Source organism: Toxorhynchites rutilus, chromosome 3 (genome assembly GCF_029784135.1).
Source record: "Toxorhynchites rutilus septentrionalis strain SRP chromosome 3, ASM2978413v1, whole genome shotgun sequence".
NCBI lineage: Eukaryota > Metazoa > Arthropoda > Insecta > Diptera > Culicidae > Toxorhynchites > Toxorhynchites rutilus.
In genome coordinates this window covers 234,146,470-234,166,733 of record NC_073746.1, presented here as the reverse complement: position 1 = coordinate 234,166,733, position 20,264 = coordinate 234,146,470, and the positions used below count along the sequence as shown (strand labels likewise).

At 38.1% G+C, this 20,264-nt stretch overlaps 1 protein-coding gene across 2 annotated transcripts in view; it reads left to right on the top strand.

Annotated features, from left to right (window-relative positions):
• The window catches only part of LOC129776777 (gonadotropin-releasing hormone receptor), a 154,229-nt gene extending 135,585 nt beyond the window's left edge, over positions 1-18,644 (top strand). The window contains exons 4-6 of one of the 2 annotated variants that reach the window (XM_055782616.1): positions 8,206-8,411; positions 8,524-8,654; positions 17,891-18,644. In XM_055782616.1, the coding sequence (XP_055638591.1) occupies positions 8,206-8,411; positions 8,524-8,654; positions 17,891-18,224 (671 nt within the window). In that variant the 3' untranslated portion in view covers positions 18,225-18,644. The remainder of the gene's footprint in view (positions 1-8,205; positions 8,412-8,523; positions 8,655-17,890) is intronic. The other variant, XM_055782617.1, reaches the window with a different exon arrangement.
• Positions 18,645-20,264: the final 1,620 nt, after the last annotated feature.

Below are 20,264 nucleotides of genomic sequence, written 5' to 3'. Positions count from 1 at the left end.
AAACTTTTTTTTTAATCGTTTTTTATGCATATATTTTTCGTTTTCTGAAAATAGGAGAAGAATTTAATTTTTTATTCATCCCCTTAAAGTCATAACATACCTCCCTTATATAAAAAAAACCGAATTCATTCGGGAGGTGATAAAGGATCATATTCGATGAAAAAAATCCCTTTACGCATATGTTCGAATTTCAACAATGACAGAGTTATAGAACTTTGTTTTGAACTCTGTTGCCTCAAACTGACGCTACATTGAAAAGTAAGCTACAGAAGACGATTATGTTGCTTTCCATTAGAAAGATGAGAAAATTTAGTACAGGATATAGCTGTGAAACATTTAAATTAGTTGATTTAAATAACATTGGAAGTGAAAAACTTCAAAGCTAGTAATTTTAAATGAGTTATTAGTAATTTTCTCCTAAAAATTCATTTCTAACATGGTTGTTCTATCAATCAAATTAAGGTTCTCTAACCGCTTTAAAATTTGTTCTTTGAAACCCAACTTCTATCTCTCTTAGTTTCGATGCAATATTTAACAATTCCTGGTGAAAATTCAATCAAAATCTTCAACAATCATGATTTTTAAATTTTTTTTTCAAGCTGTATATAATCGAGTCCAAATTGTATATAATCGACTCACATATAATCGAGTCTGTATATAATCGAGACCGAACTGTATATAAAAGTCTCGTGTCACGGTGTTTGCGGTCGAACTCCTCAAACACAACTTTTATTAGATTTATGTGTATATTTGTTTGGTATGAGAATAGGTCGTAATGTATGTTTAATACCGCTAAGGGATATAGTTGATTAATTATTACCCAAATATTTATTTTAAAAAAATTGTTTCGATTTTAATTTGTCATCAAAAAATATATATAATCCCAATTTTTTATCCTTCTATCCCCACACATAACACTAAAATAACTTTTTTTTTTCGCAAGTTATAAACATAATCAATAATTTTCATTCAAATTTTAACAATCTAAAATTGCCTTACGCCTTGCTAAGGCGTCGAGCACAAATTACGTAACGCGAGAAGGGGGTAGAGAGAGGTCGAAGTTGCGTTACTTACTGTGTATTAGAGATAGGAATTGCATTACGTAAGTAATTCTCATCATAATGCATTATTGGCCACATTGCCTTGTTTCGATATCTATCAAAGAATTTCAACACGAAACAAAACATGTTTTTCTCTGCATCGTAAGTTTGATTTTCTGTAATCAGAGTCTCTGAGAAATCGTATCGAATGCTCGTCGAAACTTAGCGTGAACATATTCTTGAAAACCCGCAGTGCTTTGAGTGGCTCAATAAAAATATAATCGTGATTTTAACAGTGATCTGCAAACACTTTCGGACGAAGATGACACAAAAGCCCAATAACGGTTCCCCGATCAGTTGAATGTGACTCACGAAGCAATCTCCATACGCTTGAAGGCCATGAGAAAGGTCCAGAAGATCGGAAAATGTGTTGCTCGCCAGGTACAGGTGTAATTCATTTCACCATCGAATTGTGACTGGCGCAGAAAGAAGAATATTTTTCGAGAATCCTAAGCGACTAAAAGTGCTCCCGTGGCCGAGTGGTTAGCATGCCGGGTGTTCGGGTTCGATTCCCGTTCTGGTCGGGGGAATTTTTCGTCAAAGAAATTGCCTCCGTCTTGCACTGTGGTCACGCGTATTCTAGAGCTTGCCACTCAGAATGCATTCAAGGCGTGTTATTTGGCATAGAAATCTCAACTAAGTACTAATAAAAATGACGCAAGTAATACTTCGTTGAGACGGCGAAGTTCCTCTAGGAACGTTAGTGCCATTGAAGAAGAAGAAGAAGCGACTAAAATCTTGGGTGAGTCCAGGGGAACCATCAACGTTGGTTGCAAGGCCAAACCGGTTGGTATTTGGAGGGATCCGAAGGGTTTGGTCTACCATGAGCTACTCAAACTTGGCGAAACCGTTAATACTGAATGCTTTGTGTGAAAAACGATCAGAGTACCAAAAAAGGCAACACCAAGTGATTTTGTTGCCTGATAATGTTCCATCACATACCACAAAACCAGTTGATACGGCCTACTCGCCAGACTTGGCCTCTTCCGACTACCACATATTTGCATCGATGTGACACGCACATGCCGAGCTTTAATTCTTACGGAAATGGCTCGATGACTGGTCTTAAGAGTTCTTCCAATGTAGAGGCACGAATTTCGGACGATTTCTCGAGCCTAGAACAACTAAAACAAAGGATATTTTTACTTATTATTATTTTATTATTTATTTATTTATATTGTAACAATTCAGCGGACAAATATTCAAAATAAGAACAGTTTCAGTGTGGTGAAGTGAGGAGGTTCAAAAAAAGTTGAACCATGGCGTACACAATTCCAGCCCCTCTGGTTATTTAAACAAAAGAAAGAAAAATTTAACAGAGTCTGATTCAGTGAAGATGCCGCTGTCATATAAACCTCGGACAATTAAAAAAAAAGTTTGACTAAATGGTAGCCGTTTGAGGAAGGAAATTGCTTTTTGCATGTTTTTATGACAATTTGGTTTTTTGAAAAATATTGATATACAAATATTAGAATATATTTTTTATTGGTTCATTTGGAATGAATCGGTTCAGTAGAACTTGAGATATCATGTACGTCAGTTATGTCATTATAACTATTTTCAGATAATATCGATATAGCAACGTTTGTAAGCATGAAATAAAGAATCAATCAAAGATACTAACTTTCAAGACAAATTTCATTGAATACTACATCTGAGTTCTCTTCTCTGAAGAAAGACTTTGGAGAGATATAACTTGTGGTTAAGGTGAAGGTGGAAGCAAGCCTTTGTAGTGGTATAGGTAAAACCATGTGTGAAAATGGGGTAATAGTGTTTGTAAGAGAAGAGCAATTTGTTTCGTTTGTTTTGATCTTCGTACGTAAAAAGATCAATTCATTTATCAGACTGTGTGGCGCTTCACTGACACGAGTCTTAGAATACATGTGAGAAAATAAATAACAATTCAATACTGAAGTTAAATGTATGGACAATCGCAAATCTAAATATATCTATATATAAAAATCTCGTGTCACGGTGTTTGTTACCGAACTAATCCGAAACGGCTCGACCGATTTTGATGAAATTATACTCAAAATACTTGGTAGGTATGAGAATAGGTTGTAAACTATATATGATACCGGTAGGATACCGATAACCATACATTTAATACCGAATAGGGTGGCTCTATGCCGAAAAAAATATCTGGATATTTTTTTTCAAAAATTTGACTTCATACCATACATATTTATAACCTTAAATTTTGACCCCAATTCCCTATTTTTAATTGCGATTTTATTATTTTTGGGTCAAAAATATTCTAATAATTTAACCGTTGTTCGTTTTTTCAACAGAACGAATATATTTAAGTTGTTCAATGACTGATGGAGTAACGCTCGCTTCATTGAACATCCATCTAGAAATACACAAGTAACATCAATTCATCTAAAGCAGGGAGCATCTCCGACGAGCTGCAAGCCTTTTTGAATGAGCACAATGAGTTATCGAAATTCTTCAAATCACATTTGCTCGGATTACAAAATGACAATCACGCTATTGCCATCAACCCTGATAAAGCATCAGCTGGAGAGCACGTGTGTAGATCCAAAGCACAAGCGCTGCTGGAATCATGATAGCACGGTGACACGAGAAATTTAATGCGAAGAGAAAACAATAATCTGAAATTCATCGTTGACACACACCGTTCATACGACCCTCGCTATATTCTTCTTCAATGGCACTAACGTTCCCAAGGTTTGCCTTCTCAACGTAGTACTACTTGCGTCATTTTTATTAGTAAATAGTTGAGATTTCTATGACGAACAATACGCCTTGAATGTATTCTGGAGTGGCAAGCTCAAGAATACGCGTGACTACAGTGCAAGTCAGAAGCGTTTCTTTAACGAAAAATCTCTTGCATAAACATTAGACCAACGAGACCCCGTCACAGATACTTAATTCATTATGAACATCATTTCTCATTTCGATTTAATATTTATGAACATGCGACGAAACAAACAGAGAGCGTGCTCGAAGGATTTTTATGTTTATCATATGGTGATTTGACATGGTCAAGAAACGCCAATTCAAGATATCATAAGCTGTGCCAACAATTTATGGTCGACATATACGCGAAGGTAGAGAGTGAACGACTGCAATTCTTACTACACAATCAACAAAAGCAGTGCGATGAATAATACATTCACTTGCGAGACACTATCATGAGCAACGCCGACACAGCTTTAGTTATAGCCAGGCCAAAGCGCAATGCATTATCATGACAGTGCGCGTGTGTTCAAACACAAAATGAAGTTCGATCGTATTCGTCCCACATATTGTTGGTTGTATTCTGTTGAATGGAAAAGCGCAATTTTGTATTCTGTTCAAGCTCAAGTCCAATCGAGTTGAGCAAATGTGACAACCTTGCCACGCAATTCGACGTAAACAACATTGGTCTCTTCCTCGAGTCAAGAGAGACGCACCACGATTGATATGAGGTACAGACTAGGGGGGCGTCGCTGATCAATGGTCAGTTACACTCCAATAGGAAGTATCCCGTGTCGGCCACACATACATAGTACTGGAGACTGCCACATCCCAATTATGAGATCTTTGTAATACTAACCTCGAGCCAACCGCGAGTAATCGGTTACATATTACTAACATAGTTGTAAGACAAAAATTGTCAAAATATTGGACTCCCGGCCTCGTCAGGCTAACGCTACATGTGCCTTAATAAAATATTTATTTTGGGAAAAAAAAACATTGGTCTCCATGTTCCATTTCTATGAAGCAAAAATAGTAATGGTTTTTCGGGTGGAATAAACACGCAAAATTCAGCATTCAAGCACATTCAAAACAAATTTAGCATCCAAACGAAATCGAATAATAATTTTCATTCAAATTTCAACAATTTAGAATTATTTCCGGAATTATGCCGATCAGATAGAGAGTAAATTGAACCACAAATACGGATGACTTATTTTGACCATTGTTTCGCGACAAGGCGAACGAATTTAAGAGTGTAAAAGTCGATTTCGATCGAATTGTAAAATCTGATCACTCATATGCATATATAATATTGAGTTCTACAAATCGGTGAAGAGTAATAAAAACATCCATGAATAAAGGAAGCAATATGGCTGTGTTTCAAACTTAGATTACCGATGTGAATACTCCTCGAATGAATGACAACGATAAAATAACACGATTCCAAACAGGCCGATTAATCAGCTCCATTGAAGTTAGCTGGCGTATCGCTGTTTTCCAATTTATGAACGAGACCAAGCTGTTATAAACTAAGCCGTTTTGAAAATCACATGCACGTATTTTCTAACAAGGAGACAGCAATAAATATTGATTTACTATATATCATTTTTTTCTACTTTACGACAAACTTATATTACTTTTTTCAGTTGACGTTTAACTTTTAAGAGATCAAACATGCCTGTTGCGTTAATGAAATACACCAAGAAACATGATATAACCTTTCGTTATATATATATATATATATATATATATATATATATATATATATATATATATATATATATATATATATATATATATATATATATATATATATAATATATAATATATATATATATATATATATATATATATATATAGAAGGTGTATTTGCATATGAAGTAAAATTCTGAGCGTAACATGAGCAAATTTATAACACAAGCGAATTGGGGCTCTTTTGTTATCAACAAGTTCTTCCGCACAGAAACTCGATATTGATAATTCCTCAATATTTTCCTTCGTTGATCGTATTGTTTTCACATATTCACGTTGGAGAGCCTTAACCCTTCTTTTCGTTGGCCGAGGCATTTTGATTGAATGTAATACTTTTCCGTTTGCTATTTTTGAAAACATAGGCAGCCGTGGCAGTATTCCGAGCTCTGCAATACAATTTTCTTAACCAATGTTCAAATTGCTAAAACTTACATTATAGACGCATTGAACGTAAAAATTATAATTGTATTGATATCAACACAATTTTATTTTATTGATTTTCATGACATGAAACGCTCTGATTCAGGAATAACATTTTATTGAGTGGTTTTTATATCTGTTTTAAATAAGGATGTTGTCTGGCATAAGTGTCGAAAAAATAAAGATGTTTTCACCAATACAAACAAAACCATTGCGGAAAATTGAAAAATGAAAAGTTAACTTTCAGAGCACTAGCTCGAGTTTTACGACGTTTTCCACTATACATTGCGACGGCAGATGAAAATTTAATATTTGGTGAGTAATCGATCAAATTTTGGTTGGTGCGAAGTGTGTGCAAACGATCATTTTCTTCACACAATTATTGATTTTCGGACGAGGGGTAAGGGAGGGAGATGAAGGAAATGAGCGCCATTGTGGCAGCCATTTGTGACTAGCTTCCACCTTCATCTTAAAGGCTCCAGCATTTTTAAATGTTAGCGCGGATGTCAGATCAATTATAGCAGAAAGCGGGTAACTTTAAAGAAAAGATTGAATTCTGTATATAAAATAGTAAGTAAAACCATGAAACAACAAATTTTCATATCGAACTGAGTTAAAGACAAAACTTTGGCTTTGGCTTCAACGGCATTATGTGGCTCTTAAAACCGAGGAATCACCCACCGCGCTCTGTGACACTATGTCGCTACGATCCCGGAGATAGTAACGCACCAAGTATGTGCCTACAAGGTGGGTTGTTTTAATAAAGCATCACGGGTGTTATCGATATAATCTAGAAACCCCACACAGGCATCATGTCATATTGTCGTGAAGAATCAATTACGTGTAATATATTAACACGTGAAGTCCGGATTTTTTCTTGCTGCGCTTTCCATTCAGCCCGCATCAAGAGCGTTTGTACAATATCAGTGTCGGTCCCAGTTTCCAAAAATACCTATTGTATAAATAGAAAATAATCAGCAATTCGACTAGAAAGTTGACACATTTTCTAAAACATTCGAAAACAAATCGTATATATTTTTATTTTATTATTTTGTAACTGTAGGGACTTACGCTGGGCTCAACATGTTGAATAACGAGGGCTATCCAGCCTGAACAATGTTTGCGCACACATGAAATCGTTAACTGAAATTGTTGACATTTTAAATTTATCAATTCGGATCAAAAACTTCCCTTTTTCGGAAAATGCGCCCTTGAACAACAATTCGCTTCTATAGATGAGCTAAAGATCTATCAATGTGAATAATAACTGCAACAATGCGAACGCGAAGCTGCAAAGCGGTATTATCCAAAATGTGCAACAGCAGCACGAATTATTGTCGTTTATCTCTTCTCCACCAAGTTCCGTCGAATTATTCGAATGGATTTTATATTTTGTACAAATGATATCAGCCTATTTTCCACAAGTCAACTATTCCCACTCACAACTTTGTGCCGCCACTAACGGAGCAAAAAAAGGCTATAAATTCTTCTTATCACTCATCCGTTTATTCTCGATTCACTGAGAAGCATAACGCCATCTTAGGCACAGGTTCAGGTTGTGACATCCAGTATAATTAAAATTGTTTACATCTCCATTTAATGGATGAAACACGACAGCCTCAATGTATCTTTTTTGTCGCGTTGCTATGAAATGAACTTTTGACTTGTATATTACTTCCCCGAACCTGGTTGGCTGGCTGGCTATGGAGCGAAGCAAAACTCTCAAAGCGATTCAGTGTCTTCTGTTTTATTGAACTAACGTAACTTGTTTAGTTTTGTTGTTACAATTTTGGTTTAGAATTATCATACAAAACATATATATTTTCAATATTTTGTGGACTTGTCTCGAATCGAGCTCCGGAAACTCTTCAGTTGAAATGATGGAGCTCTGCTAGGATGTTGGATTTTTCCTTCCACTTTTAGTTAATACTGAATAATATATACTTACAAATCACTATAATCCTAAATCGACCACCCAATTTGTTATGCAACTGTTTTCTCTAATCATGAACTCAAACACATCCAGATGCACCAACTAACTCTATCTAAAATTTAAAATCCGTTACACCAACCATGAGCATCTTATTGTTGGAAGCAATTTTTCGGAGCTGACACCCTCCAATTTATCAGTGCGCCTTGAAGGAAGGGTTTCCAGAATCTTGTGGATATTCCAACCACACCTTTCTCGACTCGGAATCTGATATCGAATTTTTCATTTTTCTTCCAGGTAGTGAGAAAATGTTTAGAATGGAAACATCAACCGTGGACCGGTCTTTCTACCGTCGCTCGGACAACAACCGGCAGCGGCTGATACACAAAGCCAAGATGAAATCCCTCCGGATATCAGTCGTCATCGTGGTAGTATTCATTGTCTGCTGGACACCGTACTACATCATGATGGTGTTGTTTATGTTCCACGATCCGACCGATAGTGTAAGTATTAAATTCCGTGTTCTTGGGGAAAACCTCATAAATTGTAGAGGAGACTCAATATTTCATCCTCAGCTTCATACGTGCCTAACGTTTCTCCTCCTCCGTTCAACAGCTCGGTGAAGACCTACAAACGGGTATCTTCTTCTTCGGGATGTCCAACAGTCTGATTAATCCACTAATATACGGTGCCTTCCATCTGATACCGATCCGAAGGCGACACAATCAGTACAATCAACATGTAAGGTAAATGGTGCGCGACACTTGTCGCCCCGATAGTTTTGTTTTCGCTTCAGCCCTGTCGTATGGTTTACATCGCTTCGCTTGAACGTGTAAGCATGTTTGATGTGTGAATCAACAGCCTAGTAGTCAGATAGTATATAGGATCAAAAGTACAGAGTGGAAGCCACAACCGTGAGTGTGGCGGATAATCGTATCGCATTACTGGTTTTTGTGGATATGATACTACACGAGTTGAATAGTTTTGGCCTCGCTGGAAGATATCGCGACTAGAAGCGGAATTTGAGGCACAAAGTATAAGTTGCAATAGAACGAAATCTATAATTTTGAATAGATAGCGTTAGTAATCCGTATCTTCTCTATCTAAACAAGTGCGATCAGTATACACTAGGTGGCGTTAGAAAGATAAGACTTTGCACCATACTCAGCTCTCGAACAGTTTCGTGATTGTTTGAGCGCGCGTCAATAATGGACACCACAAAAGAGAAAATATGCTGTTTTTATAGTTTTACTTCCAAGCCAGGTGGCTAAAATAGTACATAGTGTTTATGGTACTGCTACAGTAACAGCCAATCACGCACAATTTCGGTTTCCGTTCCGATTATTTTGATATCAATTTTTATGTCTTTATTTGAGAGACTTTCAGCCATTGGCTGATTCATCTCAGTAGTTGATATCAAATACGCACCACGTGCTGGTCAGCCAGTTGTAGAGTATGTCGATGAAACAATGGAAATCGTCGAGTTTGTCTGCCATGTAAACCGCCAGGAGCTAAACAGTTTCCAATAAATGGTGATTGGTGTTGCAAGGTATGTCACTTACCAAAACGTCAAGCGAGAATGAACGTGATCGGAATGCGGTGATTCAAAGCGTTTGGGTTGTGTGTTTATCAAAAATGTCGTGAAATCATATACTATGAAGCTGCTCCCAGGGGCCAAACTTCCAAGTTCGAACCTTTACTGTTAACAATTGGTCTGAAGGAAGCAACCATAGATGAAGTCTCGCCAAAAGTCCCGAGAGCATGGTTAGGATTTCCTAATTATCTATATTTGAAGTCCAGACATGGCACCAAGTGATTGTCCCCTGTTCCTGACAATAGCGAGTCGACTGTTCTAGTTTTTTCGACAATGAGGAAGAGGGTTTTGTATGAGACAGGTTACGACGAGGAACGACAAGATACGAAATGGTGCACATTTGACCTAGATCTCTGCTAAATGAAGCCTTCGATTTCATGACAAAATAAAAGTTTTCTCTTAACCACACTTTGTACTAATTCTTACTCTGATTATCAGCTGATGAGATTATCAGTACTTTTCTCAGATGTGGATAGCCATGGCTGAGTTCGTCGAAAATTTCGGCATAACTGCACATTACATTGCATCACGGAAAAAACGCTGTAGAAAATTATCAATTGGGTATTTTCTCTTTAAAATTTGGGTAGAAGTAGTTTATAGTGTATTGTTTGCACTGTTCTTTTATCACTATAAGTTTTTCGAAAATTGGAAAAAATAGCGTCACCCGAAAAGCAATGCCGCGAATTGATTTTGTGCAAGCACCTGGAAAATCCTCAACTCTCTCATCAGGACATCAGAAAATAATTTCGGTATCGTGCAGTCAACGGTGGTCGTGTGATTAAACGTTACTACGAAAGTCTGAGCATCTTACGGAAGCAGAAATGCAGTCAGAATGGATGTTCTATTAGTGATCAGGATCACAAACGTATCGTGGAAGCGTTTAAGCGGAATCCCAATGTTTCGGTCAGGGATGTGGCCAAAAAGTTGAATTTGTCCAATTCTTTCGTTCAGAGAACCAAGGAACGGGAGAGACTGCATACGTACAAAGTGCAGAGAGCTCCAAATCGTGACGAACGCAAAATACGGTGAGAAAATCACGGGCCCGGAAACTGTACACCCAGATGCTAATGAAGCCTCATCGTCTCGTCATGGATAATGAGCCTTACGTCAAGTCGGAATTCCGGGGTAATGTTCTTCACCGCCCAGCACAAGTTTGATGTTCCGGAGGAAGTAAGGAAGCAGAAACTTTCAATTTACCAAGAAATTCATGATCTGGCAAGCTATCTGCATCATATCAAACGAAGTGCGCCGGTTCGTGACTACCGGGGCTGTAAACGGGCAGATTTACCTCAAATGATGTCGACAGAAGCGTCTGCTTCCTCTGTTGAAGCAACACGAGGGCCCTACGATCTTCTGACCGGATCTAGTTTCGGGCCACTATTCAAAGGTTGGAGTCATGGAGTGGTACGAAGCCAACGGGGTCACTTTCGTTCCCAAGAACATGAACTCCCCCAACGCACCAGAATTAAGGTCCATCGAAAATACTGGGCTATTATGAAGCAGCCACTACGGAATCATCCCAAAGAGGTCAAATCTAAAGAAGACATGAAGAAAAAGTAAAGTAGCTGCAGCCAGATGTTGTACATAACTTTATAAGTGGAGTTAAGCGTTAGATGCGAGCATACGGTTGTGGTATCGAAGTTGAATGAAATAAATATGCCAAAAGCTCACTAATGGGTTATATTTTATTGTCTGGAAATTGCTTAAAAATGATCGGTCAACTAGGTAATCTTCTACAGCGTTTTTTCCGTGATGCAATGTGATGTGGGACGCCCTTTAGGATCAGCTGCTCGATCGTTATTCCTTCGATCGGTTTCCTCTCAAAAGGAAAATTGTTTTCTCGCCAATCCCGAGATGGTTATTTTTATATGTTACGATCCCTTCTCAATTCTCTTCACCTCACCGAGTGTATCTAAAAGTAATTTCAAATTTTCGAAAATAAAAAAAATGCGACTGGGTTGTTGAAATTTTCCATTAAACGCCATTGTCAAATCAGGCCAAAATAGAGGAGGCAGGTCATGCAATCTCTTCTTCAAGGATTTTTTAAAATAAATTTGAGAATTTATGTGGAAAGTAGAAGAGCGCAAGTCACTTTTCGGCTGAATTTTCCCACCGCAACAGAGGTATCCGTAGTCGGTACAGTCTCCCCAACCGATTGAGTGTAAAACTGAGCAGCCACGGCAACGTTCTGGAGTCCTCGATGTATGTATCGTCGTCCATTAAAAATGCAGTGATTGGGATTATTCAGAATACGCTCAAAAATCTTTCGAGCTCTTGTTTTAGCACGATCTTGCTGCTCCAGAGTTTGTTTGGGTACTTTCTGTTATTTGTAGATTTTCAAATCATGTCTCCTCTTAATCCTCAGGATCATTCCTAGGCTGGTACCAACTTTCTTGGGCAAGCCACGAATAGAGACAGATCGTTGCTTACGACTTTCTGGTCCAATCCGGGGTCACTAGAACCGGGTTTACGTTCACTTCATGGCATATCCCATTGCCAAACTTCTTAATTATTCGTTTCACACTTCTCAGACAATTATGGTCATGTTCGCAATTTGATTGTTTATTACACCTTCTCCGATACACCAAACGCGTAAAACTTTTGTTTCCAACTGGATTCGCGGCATCTTGAAAACAACATTGAAAACGTAAACAAGTAATCTACTGGTATGTTTTTGACAATTTCACAAAACATGATGTAAATAAACATCCAGAAAATATGCACCCGTGCGTGAGTAATAACGCATCAAATGTTTCAGATTACTTTTCGGGTTTGATGCGGGACTCCATGTTTGCCCCAACGGTAATGGAGGCTTCAACGAATTGGAAATATATCATACTGTTTACGCACTAGCGGTGCCAGCTTATACATGATCTCACAATATATTTTTTTTTTCCAATTCATTTATTTGTAAGGCTCAATCGCATAAGCTTTGCGGAGCCGCTCATTATCTCACAATATTTAAAAAAAATTAAACGACTTTATTGAAACTAACAGCAACAACATATGCCAATGTCGTATGATACGGATTTCGTAGGAAACAGTAGGACAAACCAGCCGAAACATAAATTCATAAAAAGTATAGCATAAATATGGGTGTGAAACTTAATTGGTTTCATTTTCACAAGATGGCTCAAGGCTATAAATAACCGACAGCGATAGCTTATTTTTGCGGAATCGGAAAGTATTGAAATCTCTCAACCAAATACTGTTCACAAGTCTTTGACGTTTACACAACAAGTTCAATTTTTACTGCTTTGGAAAAGTCGAGTTTAATTGGGGGATGTTTTGATTTTCTATTTTCATTGGAAGAGAAATGCAGCTGAAGAGCATAGAATGCCTGTGGAAGTTTATGATGACTCTACACCATCGAATAGATGATTTGGGCCTGGGGAACTCAAACTATTTTGGGTAAGAGACCCCTTTTCCAGAATGAAGTCATACCTCAGACCCCTATAGCCAAATTTTTTTGAAAATCCTATCTCTAGGTTTTTTCGGACTAAATAAGTATCAATTTAGAAATATTGCAGTTAGTTCTATGAGTAAGTTTGACATAATTTTCTGATCATATTCAACACAATAAATAGACAAAAAAATTAGAAAATTTAAGCTGATGATCATGATGAATCAACTTTACTTGTATTATTTTGGCTCATTCCGTGGCTGTGATATACACTGCGTTTCACAACTATAGAAACACTTCACTTTTTTCTAATTTCCAGAGATATGTATGAACTCGATTGAATTGAAGTATATAGTGTAGAATACGAAAACTATCTTCATTTATAAGACTGGCCATTTGAACTTTATTTTGAGTTCAAGCATGAAACATTCAAAAAAATTAAACTCCAGTGTTTCATATCTATAAAACCAGATGGAAAAACTCTCACTCCTTTACAATATTAACGCCAATTTTACATGAATTACAAGAAGTTTCTAATTTGAAGGCCAATTTTAGTTCTCAATTAGTTCAAAGAACCCATTCGGGGTGGTTTCGACCAAGTTGCGCCATGTTGTAGTGTGTATCTTGTCTTACGCAGAGTATACTGCTCGTTGAAGCTCTTCAAATCACTCATACTGCTTGTAAGCTGCATCTACTATTCACACGATCACTCCTCATAATTTTTCGATAGGGTTTTGATCTGGTAAACAAGGTTACCAGTCCAGAATCTGAAGCCCCTATTTATTAAACCATGCCATGACTTATATAGTTATGAAACACTGGAATTACGCTCTAGTTTCTGGAACTGATGATGAAACTGGAGATGAAGTGGATGATATAAGCCGGAATCTCCTCAATGGCTCGGTATTTTGATCGTAGTGCAACAAGCTGTGATGCCTTCGTTGAGATTTGGAACACGATTTCGATGATTGGCAATCAAGCACACGATGGCCACGTCTCAAACAGTTGAAACAAACGTTCTTCTGCTTTACCATTGCCGAGCCATTACGTTCACCTTCTGTCAGTTGATTAAATTCTTGACACTTGATGTTATGATGGTTTCCTTCACAAAACTCGCAATGTAAACTTGTGGATGTTTCAACGGCGTTGATCTTTTGGACATTTCGGATTGCAGTGGGAAGTGGTCTCATGATCGATAATGTTTGCTCTTTCTCTATACAGCTGGCTACATATGGCATCTCTCCAGGACTGAGACACGCTCCTTCAAGAAGCTGATGGTTTCACGATAGGTTGGAAGTTTACCTCGTTTCACTGTGGTTTTCCAATGCTTCCTTGTTTCTGCGTCCAGGGCTTGTGTGAGGAGATGGATCACCATTTGTTCCGAAATTCCAGATAGATCTTGGCCTAAGAACTTCAAATTTTCGACGTGACCGGATACATCTTCTACTAAAGCTCTCAACTCATTATGACTTTCTTTGGAAAAACGATGAACATCTAATAAGCCATCAATGTGGATGATAATAATTCTCCTCTTCAAAACGTGCATCTAAGATTTTCCAGGCTTGTTCGTAGTTACCGTCACTAATGATTCTGACATCTATTAAACCAGCAGCATCTTCTATCAGCGCCTTTTCCAGGTGGTACAATTTTATTCGTGGTGGCTCGTTGGATCGGTCCACAAAATCACGAAACATCACCTTGATTTTTTCCCACTAGGTGTAAATACCATCAACCGTCGGTATGGCACGTGGAAGCGGCTGATGGATGACAAACGGTTGCTGATTGAGAGTTGCTGGGGTTGATACCACAATAGAGAAAAGTTTACAGCGTAAACACTTTCAAGAAATAGTTTGAACACGAAGAAAAACACTATGCGCAAGAATGAAGTATAAAACACATGAAGTCATTTATTTTACTCTTCTAAATTATCTCTCTCGATATTGCGGTGGAAAAACACGTTTGAACACGTTTAGTGATTCCCGATAATCGTTCGATTAATCGAATAATCGAATACTTCCGACAGAAATCGATTACTAATCGAACGAATACTGCGTAACCAATAATCGAAGCGAACGAATAATTTACGTCGATTAATCAATACAAACCCTGAGAAAAAAAACGTAAGGCCGCTGCAGTTTTATCCTGAAAATCAATCATTATCTTTGACGCTGTCCTAAACTGGTAAATGAAGCACAATGCCATCAACGCGAATTGAGCTTTGTTTACAAGTTAAGGTGAGCGTAAAAGAGAATAAAGAGATTTTCATGCGGAATGAACACTTTTTTGATTCCAGAATGCTTTCTAGCAGATGAGAAATATTAGTTTAACTAATTATTTCTCTCAGTGTGACGATTAATCGATTAATCGATTATTTAGGGCGATTAATTGTATCGAATAACAAACTGATGAAAAGTATTCGATTAGCTGATGAACGATTAATTTTAAAAATCGGGGATCACTAAACACGTTCACGTTCTGCTTCAATCTGATTCTTAATTTGTTCTATTTCGGTGTTTGCTGCTTCGCGGTTGGAAAAATACTCATGTTACCCTTGCTGCCAGGCTGCTAAGCTAGCTGGGAGGAGAATCACAAAAAGGTGGTGGGTAAAATGCAATTTCTCTCTTCTCTTCAGAGCAGGGCTATGCATAGTCATAGTCAACTGAGGATAGTCAGCTGACTATCTGACTGACTATAGCCGTATTCAGTTAGTAATGACTGTTGGCTTCTTCACGCAGTCTCTCCGCCAAAACGACTAAATAGTCAGTCGGGCGTTTAGTCGCTATCTTCCTCTACCGACTCTACTATATCATTTAATTTTTCCCAGTCAAATTGTCTTCATTGAATTTTGAAGTGACTTCCCCCAAAATGAATTCGTTCCTCTCTTTCTCTCTCCCATGTACGTGTGCATGCATCGATGTTTGAGTTCAACGTGGTTTGACATACGCTACAGGTGAACTAGATTGTGTTGTATCATACACTAAAATTACTCACACGTATAAAATAGCGTCAGTGTGTATACGCTGTTTTGCACGCTAATACTAACGCGAGAACCTTTATAGCATACTTGATAACTGTCTAAGTTCACGATGGGTAGACAATAAACCGTCCATTGATGGGGTAACTTTTTTTTTGCACCAGAAATCATCTTTTTGTTCCTCTTTATATTCTAATACCTGATAGTTGTAGCTTTAAAATGATGTATATCCTATCGATATGCGTTAATTTTACACGAAGTTACCGCTTGTCAAAAAACGCTCAAAATTTCCGACTTCGCACTCTTTTCTTCTAATTTTTTTGTCGAGTGTACCTACATTTACCTCGATCAATGCATAAGAGATGGAATAAAAATGCAGACGATTTTTGTAATATTCCTAATAAAATTCGAAATGCGTCTAAATGACATGTCCCGTAAACCTAGTGTTGATAGGGGTCGATTTTCAGACCTCATCGACCCCCAAAATCAATTTTCGTTTATGTCAACCCTTGGAGAACCGAATTCGATCCCAGGGGGTCCATATCGACCACTTTAAGAAAACCTGGTTTAGGCGATTCAATAGTGCTGGTTTAAATATCGTACGGGTAGTTTGAGTATTCTTGAAGCATGAGCAAAGCTTTGAGGCGTTATTCCGCTTGTTTGGATGCCATTTTTATAACTGAAGGGCAAATGTCAAAACCAAAATAAAGGCATCATTCTGTCTACGTACTACATGGACTGAAAGGTCCCGGGATTTTCCAACAGATGGCGCCACTAAAAATGAACAAGATCCATGTCAAGAGGTTCATCTGTCACTAGCCTATGTTGTTGCATGGCATTTCGTTTGTTTGTTCATAAATTAAAATTGTGTAAGTGTCACTACCTAATTTTCTATACGAATAGAAAGTGGAAAAAGAGGGATATCGTATTTTGATCAAACATTGTTTTTGATGGGAAAAACTATTGAACAAACAATGCAGGGGTTGGCGAAATCTTATTCCACTTCTGCTCCTTCGAGAACAACAGTTTATCGACGGTTTGCGGAATTTGAAATGGACCGTATAAGCACCGCAGATCCACCTCGCTCAGGAAGGCCAAAAGAGACTATGAATCCAGAAATCGTAAAACAAGTGCATCGACTTTCGTTGACTGATCGTAAAGTGAAATTACGCGAGACAGCTGAGGCCGTAGGCATTTCAACAGAACGAGTGGGATACATTAGGCACGACATTTGGACATGGAAAAGCTATTCGCATTTGCTGACCGTCGACCAAAAACATCGGCGCATTGATTATTCAACAGCCGGTTGGGCGTTGTTGAAGCGTAATCGAGTGAGCTTCTTTCGACGTTTTGTGACAATGGATGAAACTTACCTCACTCCTGAGTCCAATAGGTAATCTGCAGAGTTACACTGAGGCATATTTCGAAGACTTATACGTTTCGTACCACAGAAAGGGAATCGAAATGTTGAAAACTCACTATAACAAGTGTATTGCCCTCGGAGGAAACTATGTTGTGGAATAAATACAAAAAAATGATTGTTTTCATTAATAATACCGGGACTTTTCAGCCCATGTCTACAAATCGACAAAATAAGGGGTGTTCAATCTTCCAAAATGCACGATTGATAGAAATGCGTCGAGTTTATAGCGACCAAATTCTGATTGTGACATCCTTTATGAAAAAACGCTTTAGATTCGTGGCACATTTGTCGAAAAAACACGACATTCCAGGTACAAATTATAATTGCTAGGGTATGTTTGCTAGGATACAGAGAAAGGTGTTAATTACAATTCGTTCCTTAAAATAAAATAAAAAAATGGAAATGATGTACAAGCTTTGATATTGGACGCGATATCTTTATTTGAGGCCTAGATCTATTCATTCAACGTTGTAATATACACAGTCACTGATTAGCGGAAGCCATTAATTTGCATTTGCTTTACTCTCTCTAAAAATCATTCTAAACTACATTACTAATTGATTTCACCACCCATCTTCCATTCCCTAGGGAAGGATCGCTTTATCTCCAACGATCATCTACTTGCAACAACCAGAATGGCAACAACCATTTACCACAGCAGCACCAACAGCACCTGCAACTGCCACAGCAGAAACATCAGCAGCTGCGAGGTTCCAAACTTGCTGCCAAAGATGACACTTACCGATCGCAATCGAACCTGGCGGAGGAAATTTCACTGATGTCGCTAGAGAAGGACCTCAAAAGTCTCGACGAAAACGTTAACCAGATCCACCAGAACAGTTCGGCCAGCAAACGCAGTTTAGCTCGGAAGTTTTTCTCGTTAACCCGGCTGCTACGCCGCACCAGACCCGCCAAACTCTAATGACTGCTACGTCCAGGAACGAATAAATCACACATAGTACAGATCGGCTTAGAAAGATAGGTATATTTCGGTTCAGTTCGAACACTCAATGATCGCCACAAGGCAGAGCCCGGAGATGCATAACTTCTTGCTCAAGACTAGTGGAAAAGTGATAAATAATTAAGACTTAGCATTAACTGATGAAACCTTAGCTATAAGTATTTACCTAAAAGAAATGTTTAGCATAAGAATCGACAAATAAGATTATACGTTTGGATGCAGAGAGAGAATTAACGCTGTTAATGTTCAAAGTGTTTAACGACTATGTAATTGATACTGACTAGGGATAAACTAAATATGCATTACTGCATAGAAAAAAATAAGTTAAAACGAAATTTTAAATAAAGTAGAATAGTCATTTTCTATTTAAAAAAACTGTTACGAGGGCGTCTACATTTGGCACTGTTCTAATTATCACAAACACCTTGAACAAAGTATTCTGTGCCTCCAAGTGTTGCAAAAGTCCAGACGGGCGTGTTATTTTCAACTGGCTAGTATTAATTGCGGGGGTTTCACGTGCACTTTTTCCCACGACAACTTATTGCTTGATTATACATAACATATTATTGTTGTGATTGTTAATCACATTCCCGTCGAAAGTGAGGGTAATTACCAGGGCCGTGACTTCGACATTGAAGCCCTGTTGAACTGACGAGAGCCAACATATCATGTTCCTCACTAACATTCTCAGCTTTTGTTTCCCTTAGACGTTCTGCACATTTTACGTCTTCAATTCCGATCTCTATTTGGTCCTTTGGACGAATCTTTGCGAAACAAGTTTCTTGGCCAAGACCCGCGTTGAAATGTTCGGATTTCATTTGAAATGAGCAATCACCGCTCTCGTTTTTTGGGCATTTTTCCAGGTTTACGTCCAGCTCCTGGCTTGTGGTCCACTGTCATCCGTTCCTGGAACCTTTGAAGGACCATGATGTGTATTCATCAGTTTACCTACGGCTCGATTCGATATCCCAGTATTTTGCATGAGGGTGAACAAAATCCTTTCGCGAAAGATTTAAGTGCGATTCACATACAACATAAGTGCGATTCACATACAACATCCACGTCACGTCCACGTTCCATCACGTCACGTTACCTCAGTTATTCTATTATGCATTTGTTATGGAAACATTCACATGCACCGGCAACGTAACGACCCGTCAGCATACGTTCAACGAAAACGACCGGCAGGATTTGTAGAAAAGAATAATTGACGGAGACGGACGGCTCGTTTGGTTTTTGTCTGGGCTTTGTGTCTCGGCTTTTGTTTTGATTTGGTTGTACAGTAATTTATATCTAATTCGAAATTAAGCTAATTGAACAGATCTGTGATGCAATACGTTTAATTGGAAATTTTTACCTCTTATTGGACATTTTTGTAAACATTGAGTTCGGAGCCCAAATTATGGCCCCACATTGAAAGTCGTCACCAGTCGCGAATGTCCAATTACTGGTTAAAATCGACTCCAATGCGACACTGAATAGTGCCTCAGCATATCGCTTGATAAGTAACTTACTGTACTTTTTATGCCAACATATCTCTTAGCTCTAAATTTCGGAGTGAAAATCATTCGCTACTAGCTGAGAGAAATATTCTATTTATTATTATTGTTGGATAAGGGTCGGACTACGGGGTTTAAGCAGTTAAATAATTGAATTCAATGATTTTCATTGAATTTTTCAAAATTTAGAACTGATTCTAGGCATGCTGATTTGAAAGAGGGCATTGCAATTTAAAATTGTTGTAGGTGGCGACACCATGAATAACATTACATAAATCATTCGTTTGACATTTGACGCGACGGTGCTGATGGAAGCATTGACTGCATGTGTGAATTGGTGGAGACGTTGACGGAACGTAGACGTTCTTCTCCGTAACGTTCTATATGAATCGCACATCACATACAACATCCACGTCACGTCCACGTTCCGTCACGTCACGTTACGTCAGTTATTCTACCATGCATTTCTTATGGAAACATTCACATACACAGGCAACGTAAC